An 18734-nucleotide genomic window follows, 5' to 3' on the forward strand; every position below is an offset into this window, starting at 1 on the left:
ATGCGGTATGGGGTTTGCTCGTTGTTGAAGGTCGTACGGTGACCTATAGTTGTTAATTTCTGTGTCATATTGGTCTCTTGTGGAGAGTTGTCTCAACATGGTAATCATACCACATCTTCTTTTTTTTGTAATCAATGAATTTTGTAAAAGATTTAATGACTGGAGAATTTCAGAAAAGGTATCAAAAGTTCACATGAATATTTTTAGCGCTTATCTGTATATTATGAACATTCATTACTCTATAAATATAGTGTATTTACTTTCAATTCTAAGTTTACTAATCGATCCATGGTGGTCATTGATATAAAATTGAGAATGGAAATGGGGAATGTGTCAAAGAGACAACAACCCGACCAAATAAAAAACAACAGCAGAGGGTCACCAACAGGTCTTCAATGTAGCGAGAAATTCCCGCACCCGGAGGCGTCCTTCAGCTGGCCCCTAAACAAATATATACTAGTCCAGTGATAATGAACGCCATACTAATTTCCAAATTGTACACAAGAAACTAAAATTAAAATAATACAAGACTAACAAAGGCCAGAGGCTCCTGACTTGGGACAGGCGCAAAAATGCGGCGGGGTTAAACATGTTTGTGAGATCTCAACCCTCCCCCTATACCTCTAACCAATGTAGTAAAGTAAACGCATAACAATACGCACATTAAAATTCAGTTCAAGAGAAATCCGAGTCTGATGTCAGAAGATGTAACCAAAGAAAATAAACAAAATGACAATAATACATAAATAACAACAGACTACTAGCAGTTAACTGACATGCCAGCTCCAGACTTCAATTAAACTGACTGAAAGATTATGATTTCATTATATGAACATCAGGCACAATCCTTCCCGTTAGGAGTTTAGTATCATACCATCATAACATATATGAGAAGAACATAACCCGTGTCATGCCAACAACTGTTTTTAGAATAAATGTGTTTAGTTCCGATGCAAAGACCTTATCAGTGACTCAATATTAACGCCAAAATATGCAATCTTTAATGACTTGACAAGAGTATCGTAATTATATCCCTTCTTAATTAGTCTATTCAAAGGTTTTGTAAGTTTCTGAGGTGAATACTGACACCTTTGTGCTTTATAAAGAATATTACCATAAAAAATTGGATGTGAAATACCTGAACGTATTAGAAGTCTGCATGTTGAGCTATATTTACGAATGATGTCTTTATACCGATGATAAAATTTAGTAAATGTTTTGACTAGTTTGTGATATCGAAAACCCTGGTGTAATAATTTTTCAGTAATACATAAATTTCTCTCGTTAAAATCTAAAACATTGTTACATACACGAGCGAATCGTACAAGTTGAGATATATAAACACCGTAAGATGGTGACAAGGGAACGTCACCATCTAAAAACGGATAATTAACGATAGGAAATGAAAAATCATCCCTTTTATCATAAATTTTAGTACTCAGCTTTCCATTAGTGATATAGATATCAAGATCAAGAAAAGGGCAGTGGTCATTGTTAGTATTAGCTTTATTTAAAGTAAGTTCAACAGGATAAATTTCATTAATATACATACTGAAGTCGTCATTATTGAGAGCCAAAATATCATCCAAATATCTAAAAGTATTATTAAATTTGTTTATCAGATGTTGTTTCGATGGGTCTTTGCTTATTTTTGTCATAAATTGTAATTCATAACAATACAAAAACAGGTCCGCAATAAGTGGTGCACAGTTAGTCCCCATTGGAATTGGATAATCTGACGATATACGGAATCCCCAAAGCGAACAAAAATGTTATCTAATAAAAATTCAAGGGCATATATAGTATCAAAGCATGTCCAATTAACATAGTTTTTTTGTTTATTGCTACTAAAAAATGACCTAAAAGAGTTTGAACATATATATTCACATTCTGATTTTTTGAATGCCCATTTAATTAGGTGTGTGAATTTTTTCTTAATGAGAATGTGAGGCAATGTGGTATACAGGGTAGAAAAATCAAAACTTTGAACAGATTCAAAATCACCAATATAAGCATGCAATTTATCAAGTACTTCCAACGAGTTCTTGACCCTCCAAAAGTAATTTATTCCACTATTTTCGAAGGCCTTATTTGAACAATTTATTATCAGGTTTTTAATTGTACCAAGTGTGCTGGTAAGAAGAATAGACAATTTAGTAGTTGAACAATGGCTTGAAGACGAAATAAATCTATATTTGTAAGGGGTTTTGTGTAGCTTCGGAAGCCAATACATAGTTGGGACTTTCATTGTATTGGCTCTGCTTGTAAAGCGGTGGCTAAAAGTTTATGTTTGTTACAGATTTCGTTTTCTGAAAATCATAGTGGAGTCAGTTGGAATGTTGGTGAATTGGTGATTTCCCTTTTCAGAACCTCAATGTAAAATTTACGTCAAATAATAATAATATTATTAGCAGCTTTATCTGCTTTATAGACCCTCTCTATTTAATAAACTTTGTGACCGCCGTGGATAGTAAACTTGAAAATGATAGCAGATAGAATTCTGAAAATACACTTTATTCTTTGTATACACTGCAGTGGCGGATCCAGGGGGGGGGGGGGGGGGGGGGGGGGTTCCGGGGGTGCGCACCCCCCTTTATTTTTGCCGATGAATGCATTTGTATCGGGACATATGTTTTGCACCCCCCCCTGCACCCCCCCCCCCCCCTTTGCCCTGGGTTAGCACCCCCCCTTTCGAAAATTCCTGCATCCGCCCCTGCACTGTAAATATCGTGCTTAGAATTTAAACACTTGTGATACATGTTTAGATCTAAACGTGTTTAGGATTGTGTTTAATTACTAAACACATTTTTCAGTAAGCACATAATATTTAAACATGACGTGAATTTAAACACGTTTAAAAATGAAAGTGTATAGAAATTAAACACATTTTTCTAAGCTGAACACGATTCTAAACACAATCCTAAACACATTGTGCACAAAAGATGTGCTTAGAATTGTGTTTAGGATCTAAACACCATTTTTACAGTGTATGTATGTTCAAAGTATACAGAAAAACGCAAACCGGAAGTCTAATCCGACTTAAAATTGTGTCCAATGACGGGACAATATCCGGATGCCTTTTTTTCTCGTTTTTCTCCCAAAATAACTCAATCTGAATAATTATATGAATGGATGACAAATGCGACTATGCACTGTACCCATAGGACACAGAGGCGTGTTGATTAATTTATTGTGGAAAGGAGAGAAGCGACACCAAAAATGAGGTCTTCTCGTTTAATAGTATAGATATATATATATATTATTTTTTTTATTTTTTTTGGTCTACTGATATTTAATGTGATAACATTTACAGATTAGGTCACATATTCACTTTTTAGATAATTCACAAAATGAAAAAAGACAAGATTTTTGGTCTTTGACCTTAAGGAATTCGCCTTTATATATCTTTAAAAGTTAATTTGACTCTAATTTATTCACTGTGTATTAAATAGAAAGATGATGTTTTTACAACTATTTTCAGTTAATTCAGAGAATATTTATGAACTGAAACTCTTAAGATTTAATAAGAAGGATTATACTGTTAAGAATAGTATTAAGTAGACTATTTTTTTTTAAATGCAGTTTGTTTAAATTTTACATTGCTGCCCCTCCCATCCTTACACCCACTCTCAGACAGCCTTTTTCGTTGCTTGGTCTTTCATCACCAGTTGATATCGTGCGTTGTGTATGAGGAACACTAGTCTTCTTGGTTGGGATTCTATTTGAGACATCAGGTCAGATGTGACTCTGAATATCTTTTGTATTTTTGTAATGTCCATTAATACTTAAATTGTCATTTCACATGTGAGATCTTCTTCACGCACATTCCCATTTGTGGTTAGTAGGTTCTTAATTGTTTGTAGTATTGCATGGATCTCGCAGGTAATCCCACGCTTCACATTCTATAAGCAAATGTTATAATGTCTCTTAATTCTTTACAGTCACAGGCTATACAATGATCTTCAGTTCCTTGATTCTTTGTATATCTTATATCTTAAAGGTTGTAGCATATACGTTCCAGTTAATAGTTTGATCTTGGTAGGTACTCTCTTGCTGTCTCTTGGAGATTGGTGCTTGATTCGCAATATTGGATGTATTTTTCCTGGCATGATTATATCACTGTTAAGGTATCGAAGGCCGGTATAGAGCTTAGCTAGAGATGTTATTCGCTCAATCCAGTAGGCACTGATACCTTTTTTAGCTTCATTTAACAGTTCATCCTTTTTCATCTGAATATCCAGCCACTCACTTATATATGATAGAACAAGTATGATTTAAGATCACAGGAAACAGCAGTACTCCCAAGAGTTCGAAGTAATAAGTATGGCTTAAGATCGTTTCGCTATAATGCTGCAAAAATCTGGAATAAGCTACCGACCATTGTCCAATAGAAACATCTTTTGACCAATTCAAAAAATTGGTACAAACATGGAATCCAGGTAACAGCTCATGCCAGTGCAGTGCATGCATATAGTGTTTATGCCTGTTTTATTTTAATTTTATTTTTTTGTGTGACTATATGATTTGTGCAATCTTATTATTAACTTGTGCTATGTTTTAAGTGTACTATATATATATGCTTTTAACTTATATATGTCATTTATGGTATCTTACTATGCATTATATGTTTAAAATTGCCTGTTGTTTTTCATGACTTTTGTATGTGTGTATTGTATTGTGTGTGTGTATTGTATTTTGTTATTAAGTCGATTTGAAAAGCTCACTAGAGCTTTAGTCCAAATAATTATGACGCCTTGGGCGGCTATTTTATAAAAAAATTTGGACGCCCTCCTGCGTCAATGAGGGAACTAAAAAAATCCAAATATAAAAATACCCTCAGAAGACGGCATGATTATCTGGACTAACTAGAGCTTGTGTTATGTAGTTTATTGAATATCGACTCTAAATAAAACTATGAATCTTGAATCTTGAATCACCTGCATCCTAGATCGTATTAAAATTTTAGCATGATTGTTTTACTTCAATAAACCACTGTTACTATTCTAAATGATTAACACATGTTCCTATATAGATAAGAACTTCCCAGGACTGGTGTCAGTTTGATCACAGGTGAGGGATGAAAGTATTGTTGATTTAGTACATACAACATGGAAGAACTGGTCAAATGATGAGGTTACATGTGGACTATGGAAATATTGTCATGACATCTCAGGAGATGATAACACTGATAAGGGATTAATATATCACAATATATTTATTTGTTCTATTCTGTGCCTGTTACACCCCATTGATAGTTGTGGCTTTTGTATGTACAGATACACTGATATTTCATTTATAATTATATTGACACCTGACATAATTTGTATAGTTGTTGAGTCTCATGGTATACAAGGATTTCATCGTTAAGTGTATCGTTAAGTGTATCGGTAACTAAAGCTTGATCCTGTGAAAAAAAAAAAAAAAAAAAAAAAACAGAAAGAAAAAAAAAAAAAACAAAAACAAAAACAAAAACAAAAACAAACAAAAACAAAAAGCAAAAAACAACCCATTAAAAAGTTGAAGGTAGAAAATAGAACAAAAATGTCAGTTTATGGCTTATCATCTTCGTTCAGAGGCAAAATAAAGTATGAATTTATTATTTTATTTTAGAAAAGGCAAATTTTATTTGTCAAGACATTATCATTGAAGCTGGTGATAACTACAAATTGTAGAATATAGATTAGAAATATAAGCAATGAAAGGAATTTTCGCTATAGACAGGAACAAAATTTGTTAACACATTTTGTCTTTTGTCCCTTTAGCACCTCGTTTAGAGATGCTTTTCAATCCAAATCTTATATATTGGGACATGGGAATCATTTATAATAGAACACTATTCATTGACTCAAGGACGTATAACTAACATATATATACGTCCTTGATTGACTTGATGCACAATTGCCTCCTTGCTAGTTGTTTTTGGGTTGGGTACATACATTTATGAAGAGGGTCATAACCTTTAAGTGTATTTGTGCTTCTACTGGTAGTATCGCACAGCGGCATGCACGATAGATCTACCCTTAAGTGCCTCTTCTTGCACTGATAGCCAATCAAAAAGCTCCATTCTTTATCAAGTTGAAACGCAATCTCATTAAAATCCGATGTTCTGATACGCTACCCTCCACTAACGAAAATTGGTACCCCACGAATAAAAGTACTTTCACAGTAGTTAAGAATGTAAATACAACCTTGAATTTTTAAACTATCAACATGAAATATTTTATTAATATTTAACTATACACATATCAAAAGTTATAACCATAAGATTTTTAACCAGATTGGAAAGGTACATGTACTTAATTCAAAACTGCCATCGAACACACCATTATAAATTGTGAATTCAAAATTTTGATTAAACTTATTCATTTTTTGTACAGGAAGCAGTGCTGCTGCCAATGACAACATTCTAATGGGACACTTTGACTATTTATTTTCGTCACCTGAGATCCTTGTTGGAGACAAAGACTGGAGAGAAAAGTTACAACGTTTCAAGGTTTCCACAATTGTTGTTGATGAATTCCATACAATTGCAACTTGGTAAGCATGATGTAATAAGCTACCTCTAACAAAAAGCAAACAATTAGCACTTTTTTATGACTTCCTCTTAAAGTCACAGTAAGTTCTTCCCACTTAGCAAAATTTCTCGCTACAAATTTGAGATGACCCCTAGCTCCAGTATGAGCTAAATTCTTTACAAAATGATGATTACATAACAACTAAATTGAAAAAAATAAATAAAGAAGAAATTTTTTTTTGAAGTAGTTTCAAGAAATTAAATTTATAGGCAAAGAAATGTACATTAATGTAATAAAATACTTATTTGCATGTTAAATACTATCCAAATTAACTCATAATTTCTGTTAGGGAAGCACAGTGGGAGCCAATTTGTTGTCTTACCATTTAAATATAAAAATGGAAATGGGGGAATGTCTCAACTGTTCAAGGTTCGACCTCTGTGGTTGTATAAAGCTGCACCCTGCTGAGCATCTGGTTTGATCTCTCCCTATAACTCTAGCCAATGTAGAAAAAAAACGCACAGTAAAACTTAGTTTAAAGGAAGTCCAATGTCATAATAGGAAAATTAAAAGAAATTAAACTGAATGTTTTCCTTCTGTACTTTTTTTTTTTGGAGAAGGTAAAAATAATTTACAAATTGGGAATTTTTGACATTAAATTATATGTTGATGCCGAAGAAAATACAATAATGTTGAGACAAAAAATAAAACACCATACCCCCTGGAAAAAAAGAGGGTCAAAAGATACCAGAGGGACAGTCAAACTCATAGATCGAAAATAAACTGACAACGCCATGGCTAAAGATAAAAAAGACAAACAGACAAATAAAAGTACACATGACACAACATAGAAAACTAAAGTCTTAGCAACACGAACCCCCCAAAAAACTGGGGGTGATCTCAGGTTCTCTGGAAGGATAGGCAGAGCATGCTCCACATGTGGCACCTGTCGTCTTGCTTATGTAATTACAAACCCAGTAAATAGTCTAATTTTGTAGTTTACATTCATGGTGTCATTGACTTGCAAAAATGTATGCATACATAAATACTGTTTTTTTTGCAGGGGTGAAAAGGAAGATGAAAGTAAACAGGCATTTAGAAAATGGTTTTCTTACATTGGAGAGTTGAGATCGCTGTTTCCAGATGCATCTATCTTGGCGCTTAGTGCCACATGCACGAAACAGATTTCAAAGAGGGTATTGAAAGTTTTGCAGTTAGATCCAAATGCAGTTGAAATAAGGATTTCTCCAAATAAACCAAATATAAAGCTTGTTGTGAACAAAATATTGAATACCGTAGAAATGGCCATGTGCTGGTTAGTTGATGGACTCTGTGACAAAGCTTTACCCAAAACAATGATATATTGTACATCAATCAAGGATGCAGCTAACATTTATGCATATATATCAACGGAAATTCCAAATTGTAAAGAAGTCCAGATGTTCCATTCTGAAACTTCGCCTGACAGTAAAAAAAGAATAATGGAATGTTTAAAAGATCCAACAAGTAGTATTAAAGTTGTGATAGCAACAAGCGCCTTAGGAATGGGTATAGATATGATTGGCTTTTCCAATGTCATAATTTATGGTGCACCAAAAACTATAGTAGATCTTATTCAAGAAATTGGTCGTGTAGGGCGTGATGGAAAAGAGGCAGTTGCACTTCTTCTTCATAATTCCTACCATTTGAGAGATGTTGAGACTGAGGTTAAAGATCTATTTAAGGCAACTGAATGTCGCAGAATTTCATTATTGGCACCTTTTATGTCAAAAACAGAACTTGAAGAAGAGAAAAAAACTACAGGTTTACATTCCTGTTGTGACTTGTGTGCTTCTAAATGTCTATGTGGGTCATGCAAGACAACAGAATTAGAAAAGCTTTTCAAGATGATCGCTAGTAGTAGTGAAGACCCTTGTGATACCTCCTCTGATGAAGACACTGAATCTTATGATTTGTTTGACTATTTAGACAGTGTAGACTTATCACTAATAATGGATCTAGATTTAGATTAGAATGAATAAAACCTTGTAACTTGAACTATATTTATTTTTAAAATGTTACATTAATCACCAAAATTTTAAACCAGTATGTGATTGTACATGATCATGAACATATACAGAGATAGATAGTAAACACCTTATAACCTCACCCTTCTACACAAAGGCTGTGGCATAAAATAGAAAATTATTATTCATCAATAATCACTTTCATGTACCATGCTTACAGAGCATAAAAAAAACCACACAATGACAAACAATGAAACCAGACTCGGGTGCAAACTCATGTATTCCAAAAAGGCAAGCAATTCCTGCTTTTAGCAAGACACTGTGTTCAACGTTGTTAATAAATTTAAACATATTTATTTATAGTGGATTGGGAAACAAGTTTTGCAACTTATATTAATCCCAAAAAATTACTCTTGAAAAAAACAGGTATTCAATGACCTAGTTTTTATGGTTCATTGGTCAGTTTTGGTTTTGGACTATTTCTCAGATACTACATGTACATGTATAAGTGTTCAGTCCATTATATTTGGTGTATGGAATTATATTTGGTGTATGGAATGTCTGTAAGGTGTATATGTGTGTCTGGCAGTTATCATATGACCTAAACCTCTTTGTTCATTGTTCAATTTTTTTTCTTTTTTGGCCTGTTTTTCATGATCAGATACAATAAAGAATCTACTTGGTGAACTTTTTTTAATTTATGGAATGATTGTAAGGTATATGTATTTCCTACAATTTCTTTTCTGAATTCTGACAAGAGATTGTTAAGTGATTTTCCTGTAGGGTGACCTGGGTCCTATAATGAACTATGACTCACCATGGCGACCATATTGGATGAAATTTCAAAAAACCAAAATGACACAGAAATTAACAACTATATGTCACTGTATTGCCTTCAACAATGAGCAAAGCCCATACGGCATAGTCATATAATATAACAGTAAAACAATGATAGTCCACTTTCTTCAAGATATTCTTATGCATGTACAGAAATCACATTTAATTAATCTTGCCATAGATTTTTAAAGGTTCGCAAAAGTAACTAGAAACCAAACATAATTTCTGAATTTACTACATTTGCTCAAATATATATTTTAAACTTTTATGACATTGTGACTTGGATGGAGAGTTATCTCATTGGCACTCATACCACATCTTCTTATTTATATAAATATATACATTTTCTGAGATATGAAACTGAAGCATTTAACATTAAATGTGTTTATTTCTAAGACGATGAAATGCAACTATTGGTTTGTGTCTTTGAACAAGAGTACCAAAACTTTTAAAGCAATCATCAAATATATCTTTGTTTACTATTACAGCCTTGCATTTGAGTTTTCTGTCCTCTACACAACTGAATGCCTTCATATCAATAAGTTCATTTACTATTTTTTTCACATCTTCAGCATATGAAGGAAGATGATGAAATCCCTTTCGAACAGACACGTTACAGAATGAATCGAAATGTTGCACAAAATTTATGATGTTTGGAAATTCTTTGGAGTGGAGGATTATACTTTCTTTAGTCTGAAAACCAGAGCTGGCATTTTTGGTATATCTGTTTAATAATTCCACATACTCATCTAGTGCCATATTATTATTTTTTCCTCCCTGTAGATTAATACACCTATTTGCAATAAATCGCTCTTGCTGATCGCTTTTCAAAATTCCCTCTTTTAAAGCGATTAAATGGATTGAACCAATAGCATATTTGGTTTTATGTGTTTTCACATATATTGGTAATTCATATTTTGCAGAACGAACACTGCGTTTACCGTCAGCCATATCAACTGCTGAATCCAAATTCTTGTGAAGCAATGTCAGTTTAAAAAGAAGACGACAGTAGTGTCCAACTTCATCACTTACTTTAGTATTAGCACTTTTTATAGGCGGAGGTTTTGCATTATGAACACTTTCCTCATGAGCTTTAAGAGAACCAACATATGCATATGTTTTTTCACAATAATGACATTTTACTCTGCCGTCGCCTTCATGTATGTTGGAAAGGTAATAGTTCTCAGGATGAGTGTCATCTGTTAATATTTCTCTCAACTCTTTCATTATGTCATTGTCAGACTCAAAGAAATTTGTCTCTAAAATGTCCTTGCATATATTATTAAGCCAGTTGATTTTTTCATCTGATGAAAAATTTGAAAAACCATCTGGTAATGGTATTTGGTCATCAAAGCCTTTGTCAAATTTTTGAAGAAATAAAACACAACTCATAGCATCCAAAATTGTATAATATAAGAGTCTGTATGGTCGGTATGCATTACGGACTTCACCCTTCACATTCCTGGCATTAAGGAGATTCCTGAAATAGTGTGCAGTCCCTCTGTCTCCAGCTGAGTCTATGTTGTATGTAAGCCTGCAGATTGCCTACAAGTAAACTTATTCATTTATAAAAATGTCACTGATTATTTATTTACTGATTTTTAATGAGATCACTAATTTGAGTGAAAAGCTTTGTAGAACCAAGATACAACCAAAACATGTCGACACAATTTTTACTTGAACTTGTACACCAATTACGCCTTTTTGGCACCTATTACGGTAATTCTTTTCATCATAATAAAAACAATATAAATAGAAGATATAATGTCAAATACAATCTGTTATTTGAGCACCTACCAGTAAGCAATATTGTTTTATAATACTGCTTAATTAATCTAATATTACGTGCACTAATTTCAAAAATGAGGAGATAATATTTTTTTTTTTAAGTGGATTTACTTTACTACATTGGCTAGAGGAATAGGGGGAGGGTTGAGATCTCATAAACATGTTTAATCCCGCCACAATTTTGCGCCTGTCCGAAGTCTGGAGCCTCTGGCCTTTGTTACTCTTGTATATGATTTTTAATTTTAGTTTCTTGTGTATAATTTGGAGTTAAGTATGACTTCCATTATCACTGAACTAGTATACATATTTTTTAAGGGGCCAGTAGAAGGACACCTCCAGGTGCGGGAGTTTTTTGCTACATTGAAGACCCATTGGGGGCCTTCCGCTGTTGTCTGCTCTATGGTCTGGTTGTTGTCGCTTTGACACATTCCCCATTTTCTTTCTTAATTTTATTTCCCCCAAAATACAATGAAATATCATATTTTGAATTTTATCTGGTATTTATCTGTCCTATATTTAAGTTGTGATGCATTGATAATAGAATTTGTCACAATTGACAAATGGATGAAGCAGCTGTAACAGATCACTCTAACCTTTGGTTCAAATGATCTAATAGTTTTGTTTTTGGCTATAAATAGAAACATTGTTGTTATTATATAGCGTAGTTTAAATTACCTCTAAAAAATTCATGAGGCGATGAAAATCTTCTATTTTGGAAATGAAGCCTTCAAGGCGCGATGTTTTTGTTTCTTCATTTAACATTGCTTGTTGGGCGCATTGGATTCGTTCATCTGTCAACCTATCTCCTGTAAAGTATGCAATTAATAATAATATAGTTAGTACATGTATAAACTACAATGTTCAAGCGGTTCACTTGTACAAATATCTAATTATGATTATATATGTAATGGTTTGTTTATTTAGTACTTTACAAATTAAAAGTGTTGACCAAATTACAAAATATGCACCTTTATGCAAGATTAGATTATTCTACAGTATATCCATTATAAAGCAGTACCGAAAGTGTTTATAAATACCTGGCCTCCCTTAGTTGCTAAATGGTCATAGTAGTCGAAATACTGAATCATTAGCTTGTCAACACAAAGGAATCGCCAATAGTGCTGAAAGTGGTGTGGCTGACTTTGTGGTATGGGTTATGCTCATTGTTGCAGGCCATACAAAGACAATTTTTTAAAATCTTAAAATCAAAATAAAGACAATATGTTCATTACCCCCAAAAAAGACAGGTTCAACTATTTCCTCATCATGGTATGGTACATATTTTGTCTGCAGATCTCTAAGAAGGTGTATTACCTCAGCTGTTTTTGTCTCATTGGTGTCAAATAATCCAAGTGGATACTACAAAATAAAACTAAAATTAAAAGAATGTAAAACAACGTTTTGCATACCATGTATATTTAAACATGTTTAATTACATGTAGTTTTAGTTGTTTTTTGTACAAAAAGCTCTTGACCGTTTAAACTGATTAAGATTTAAGGTCTTAAAATATTACATGGTACTCTGAGTGAACATTCTGAATAGATACCATATGTGTATCCAGGTATGGAACCTTGTGGTACAATTTCAGAGAGATCCATACACTTATAAGTTTTTATCAGGAAACTAGACAAATACACATTTTGGTCCCATTCTGGCCATAAATTCCTAAAAGGTTGGGACCATAGCCCCCCAAATCAATCCAAACATTTGTTTTGTGGTATTGAACCATGTGGTTAAATTTCTTAGAGATCCATTTGCTTATAAACACTGAAGTCAATGTTCAGAAACCAAATGTTTTCATAAACATATATTTGTGACTAATGAATGACGTTGATTTTTCAATCATTCTGAAAAAAATACATGCAAGGCTGTACATTTTTTTTACATTATCTCAGATTTCATGAAAGTATTTACCTGTTTTGTTTTCATTCCTGCCTGTGCACTATAATCATGTGTCTTATGTTTAGGGTAAACTTTGTAGAACTCTTTTTTCATTTGAGGAATGTTAATGATAATGGAGGTAGCGAAAATAAACACAAGTTCATCCATCAAGATTTGCTGTTCCTCAACTGATGGCAGAAATTTCTCTATATCAAGATCAGGCTCTACATCATTTCCTGCATGTCCTGTTTGAGTGGGAATTACCCTGTCAACAACAGCCACAACATTAAATAAATGTAGGGAAAGTGTCTTCTGCTGTGATGTTCTACAACAGAAAAAAAAACAAAACATAAAGTCATGTACATGTAGACAGATAGTATTCATTTAGACAAATGTTAGATGGACAATTCTATTTAAATTCTAAATTGTGATATTTTGATTATTTTTTCATATATAATACGACAACATGCAGACTGTCACCACTTACTGGGTAATAGTACATGTAGATCCAGTTAATAAATTTTAATTCAGGCAAAAAAAAACAGTCTTCTTTCCTGCTATATACATGTACATGTAGCAATACAAAATTAGGGTGCATATACATGATATATATGTAAACCTAAAGTTTATAAATTTGTCTTACAAGTTTTCTTCATTTGTATTAACATGATTAAGTCAGTGAGATGCCATGCAGCCTATTATCATCATATAGGCTTTTTTAGAGGGATTTGAATAAGAAAAGTTAGCAATACTTGTTTTCTATCGTCAGATGGTCACTATTTATAAGGTTAATTGTAAGATTAAGACAATGGAAGGAGGTGCTTTGGAAACCAACAAATCTTGGTTGCAAACTGTTAAGTTGACCGTTTCATTTTTTACAGTTCATAAGTGAACGTTATGATAGGCAATAAAAGAATATGGTATGGTGTGTAGCAGGAAACAATTACAGTCCATGCCAGACTATATTTTATTTTGACAGTACCTAAATGCAGGAAGGATGTTCCTGTCCCAATTGTCACCAACCAACTGATACTTTACATTTTCTCCTCTTGCCCATCCTTCCTTCATTTTAAGTATGTCTTCATCTAAATTGTCTATCCAAGATGTCAGCTTATTATGTACAGAGCCAGGGCTAACACAGAGTCCAATTTTGGAAAGTCGTTGAATGTCCTGAAAAGGTTAAAGGATTTTCTATTTTAAACAATGCATGTGATCCTGAAAAATAATTTGTAACACTAACAGAATCTATGCTAAAGTACATAATTTGGTACAGTACAGTATATGGTCGGAAAAATCAGCTTATATGTCACAATATCCAACAATATGCCAGACTGGCCCAACAGTTGGTTTGAGTGTCATTTACACCTGAACACTGTGATATTGCCTGTGCCATAGCTACTGGAAGGAAGTACCTGCTAAATTAACTTTAAATTCACCTGCACAAATAATTTTTGTATATATATATTTACAAATGCATGAATGATAGATTCATGTAAAATAATGAATCATCTTTAATGAAAAAAATTGCAATAAAAATACATGCCATTTTAAGAAAATGGAATGATATTTTTTATTTTATTATGCATGACACCATGGACACATGTTACAATACTTCCTAGTAAAATATTTCTAGTAGAAATAAGACTTACCCTAAGTGTACATCCACCATGGACAAGTACAAATGCAATGCAGTAATGAAGCATAGACATCTCTTGATTTCGGCCGTGAAACCCAGAAGCGATTGTATGCAATAAGTTCATATGTTTCTTGTCACTTGGCGTCAATGGTATGTCACTAACTATGGCTGAAACCACTTTAATCACATTTGGAGCTCTTATTTCTAATTCTTTATGGAATTTATCCCATGTAAATGTCATAAAACTCTGGTGGTCCTTATTCTGTAGCACAGATCCTGAATGCCTTTTACACAGGTTTTTGGATTCTGACTTCACAACTTTAGCTGCAGCTGTAACAACATCGTCTGGGTTGGAATTAACTAATATATCAAGGATAGCCTTTTCAACATTTTCCGATTTAAATATGGCTTTACAAATTTTTGTGTGGATTTCATTTACAATTAGCTCTGTCCTTTTCCCACTTGGATAGGAAATTGTAACCTAACAAATAAAAAATGTATAAATAAACTACATTGTATGTTGTCAGACATCAATCCATTTGAACCAACAGCAAAGTGAGAAAAAAAATGTATATAAGTTTATACTGATACTAATATTAAAAAAAAATCCAATAAATTTGTTAAAGTAAAAATATATATATGCTTATCCAGCAGGTCCAGTGACCTTGCTGACTAAAATATTTTTTCATTTATATGTTACAGTATATGACTTCACTTAACTCATTGTGTATATTTTACTCAATATGAAATTTCATAAACATGATAAATGTACAAAATGTAGCGAGAAAGTATGTACTATCAACTAAAAAAATCTTTTGTATCATTGAGCGTCTTTGAATTGGCAATCATACCACATCTCCTTATTTATATATTGGTACATGTACACAATATATGAAAGCATTTATGTCAAACTGGAACGTATCTGATTGGAAACGTCTGAACTGAGTTTTGGAAGATTACAAACAACAACCTTATTCAAGGAACAAAATATTTAGTACCATTTACCTTCATAATTTCTATATCACTTCGGGTTTCTTCTGCTACATATCAACAATAACATCTGAAAAAATGCATTCAAACATCATGCAAACAATTGAAATAACTATAAATAAAAATAAAACTATAAATAAAATTTTAATTGAGATAATAAGTGACTGAGTCGCAATCATGTTAAATATAAACTTGTACATTTACACAATATAATTAGTTCCCCTCAAAATTCTCTTAGTTAATTACACTATCCTTTAACAATGTTTAACATGTCAAAATATTAATTTATACAGCAAAAAAAAGGTAAAGATTTTAAACTGCCAAAAAATGTACTGTCTATTTAATAAGGTTAGGACCATTTGACTTTCCATGGACTTTTCATGAGGACCAGATTATTTTTTCCATATAAATTATGTTCAATGTAGAAAATTTATTTCGGATTTTTTTTTATCATGTTGATCAGTTGATTGGCAAAATGTGGGCAAAATCAATCCAATGCTGCCAAATACTTTTTTAGTGCCAAGATTTTTTTTCTAACCCCCCTCCCCCCCTTAAAAAAATCAAATGGGCTGTGCCTAAACATACATTATATAAATGTATATAAATAATATAGTCTCTGTCACTCTGTCATAAATTTGTATCGAAACAATTAACTAAATCTGTAACATTCATTTTGATTTATTAGTACATGTACATGTGATGGTCAGATAGTCATGATAGTGACAGGAATTAAAATACTAATCATTTGGTATTATTGACCATATATTTATAATCTGATTTAAATTGCAGAATCAATTTATACCAAAACCCATCATAAAATTTTCAATATTTTTAGTGTTAAATTTGACAGTTACAATTTTTACTCCAACAGGTATATACATAGGCTGATCCAGGGGGAGGGGGGCACCAGTGCCCCCTTCCTTTTCATTGGAAAAATTTGGGCGATTATATAGGAAATCATCGAAGCATACCTAGAGAGTGCCCCCCCCTCCCCTTTACATTTTGCCTTATGAAAAGTTTTGGCTCCGCCACTGATATTTGTCTGATTGTTGGAAAGTTTGAAATTTTGAAGAATAATATTTACTCTCATTATAATCCAACTAGAACTGTTGGCATGTAAAAGCAATTCTTTCAGGCCCAAATGTAATTATGCAAGCCTGGCCAGTAAGTCCTGCTAACTGCAATGACAGTTGATTGATTAGTCCAAATAATTATAACGTCTGGCAGGCAAGGCTATTTAATTTTTTTCTAGGACACCTTCCTACGAAGGAAGCCGTCCCAGAATTTTTTTTAAATAGCCTTAATTGTCAGATTTCATAATTATTTGGACTAATGATTGATGTACGTACTATCACATGTACAGTGTGCAAATAATCTAAAAGTAATAAACATAACAATAACATAACAATCAAATAAACAGATAATTACCTCAACTTCTCCTGTGAAACTGGGTGAAAATGACTGATCAAGTGATCGTCTTGCAGGCTTTTTGCTTGGTTCAGTCAATTTCTGTTGTGTTGGTTTTGGTAAAATCTGTGGTAAGGACCTTACTACATTTGGTGTATTGGTAATGTCATTGAATGGCATGGTGGTTATTGGTACAATGTCTGACTTTTTACTTGGCTGAAAACTGGCTGGACTACGTAGCATTCTTTTTGAAATTGACACACGTTTGGGGGAAGGAACTGACACAAGTAGAGTATTTTCTACAGTCTTTGTCGATTGTCTTAATTTTCCTTTTAAATCTGTTGACTCCTTTTCCGTTTTTAACACCTTTTCAACAGAACGATAACATTTCTGGCATACACCCTCACCTTTGCACTCGAATCCGACAACATTGTTAATATTTTTCCTCCGCTCCTCGCTTAGTTTTAACTTCCTATCAAAATATTTATGTTCAACTTCTATTCCGTTGGCTTCCTTTACTTTCTGAATGAAAGAAAATCCACAGACAACGCAAATATTTCCCAGTAAGTATGTTTTTCTTGGAGTTAACTTCTCAGACATGGGCGCCGCCATTGTTACTGTTCTCTTCGGTTGCTCTCGGACCCGATCGATCAAACATAAATTTCTAATAATCCCGAACTGCCTGGCAGGATTTTGCCAGACGCTTTCTGATTGGCCATTACAAAGGTCGTCGGGACATGACCCAATATCGAGTTGGTTCAGATGTTAGTGGAGGGTAGCGTATCAGAACATCGGATTTTAATGAGATTGGTTGAAACGACAAAGAATACAAAATTATTAAAATATAAACTTTTACATTTTCTAACATTACTCGTGAAATAAAACATTTCTATAACAGTTTCCACAAAAATTAAGGTAAAATACTTTATTCTTTTAATCAACCAATGAAATCGCTAGCCTTTCATCTGAGGTAATCTGGTAATGGCGACACATGAGCACTGTCTGTAACAGAAACGAAGATCGACAAGTTTAAGCAAAATGCATAACCTTCAGTGGGGAAAATGTAAATTCTAGAACTCAATTCGAATTTAAAAAAGAGTGTATATAAGTAAGTTTGGCTGTCATTGTCCAAAACTGACAGAAAGTATGTCTAAAGTGATCCCGAAAAAGTTTCAGATGAAAAAGTACGGGAACTTTCTCAAAAATTAACAAGTTTCAAAAATCTGAATATCACAATATTCCTCATTTTCTTCCCATTTGTTGGTACAAGTTTATAAACAAACACAATTCTTAAAGCATTTGCAATGACTAGATAAACATAAAAATATGGAAAGTAATTTTAACAAAATCTTGATGTTTACAATTTATGCAAAAATGAAAACATTCCTGACTTGGAATAATTTATGAAAATATCTCTTCTATAAACAATAAACGAACAGTAAAGTCTTATTATCATAGGAACTTAGCACTCATAAAATGTATAGAATAAATAACATTATCAACAATTTTAAACATATATCTTATCTATAACAAGGAAAAAACATATTAATTTACAGCATAATAAAAATTAGTCCAAATAATTATGACGTCTTGAAAGGCTATTATAATTTTTTTCTTTGACGCCTCACTTCGAAAAAATTTGTAATAGCCTTTCAAGACGTCATAATTATTTG

General features: G+C 32.9%; 2 protein-coding genes across 2 annotated transcripts; one reads left to right on the forward strand and one right to left on the reverse strand.

Moving 5' to 3' along the window:
* The first annotated feature begins 6315 nt into the window (after positions 1-6315).
* Positions 6316-8552, forward strand: LOC139491688 (probable ATP-dependent DNA helicase RecS). The gene is made up of 2 exons (XM_071279498.1): positions 6316-6537; positions 7579-8552. The coding sequence occupies exons 1-2, from the start codon at positions 6410-6412 to the stop codon at positions 8525-8527; spliced, it is 1077 nt and encodes a 358-aa protein (XP_071135599.1). The 5' UTR covers positions 6316-6409; the 3' UTR covers positions 8528-8552.
* Positions 8553-9726: 1174 nt separating this feature from the next.
* Positions 9727-17705, reverse strand: LOC139491686 (uncharacterized). The gene is made up of 8 exons (XM_071279497.1): positions 17083-17705; positions 15670-15724; positions 14678-15145; positions 14011-14198; positions 13062-13353; positions 12379-12505; positions 11822-11952; positions 9727-10903 (listed from the first exon to the last, which is right to left on the reverse strand). Exons 2-8 carry the CDS (start codon positions 15673-15675, stop codon positions 9734-9736), a joined length of 2382 nt encoding a protein of 793 aa, XP_071135598.1. The 5' UTR covers positions 15676-15724; positions 17083-17705; the 3' UTR covers positions 9727-9733.
* Positions 17706-18734: the final 1029 nt, after the last annotated feature.

This window comes from Mytilus edulis, chromosome 10 (genome assembly GCF_963676685.1).
Source record: "Mytilus edulis chromosome 10, xbMytEdul2.2, whole genome shotgun sequence".
Classification (NCBI taxonomy): domain Eukaryota; kingdom Metazoa; phylum Mollusca; class Bivalvia; order Mytilida; family Mytilidae; genus Mytilus; species Mytilus edulis.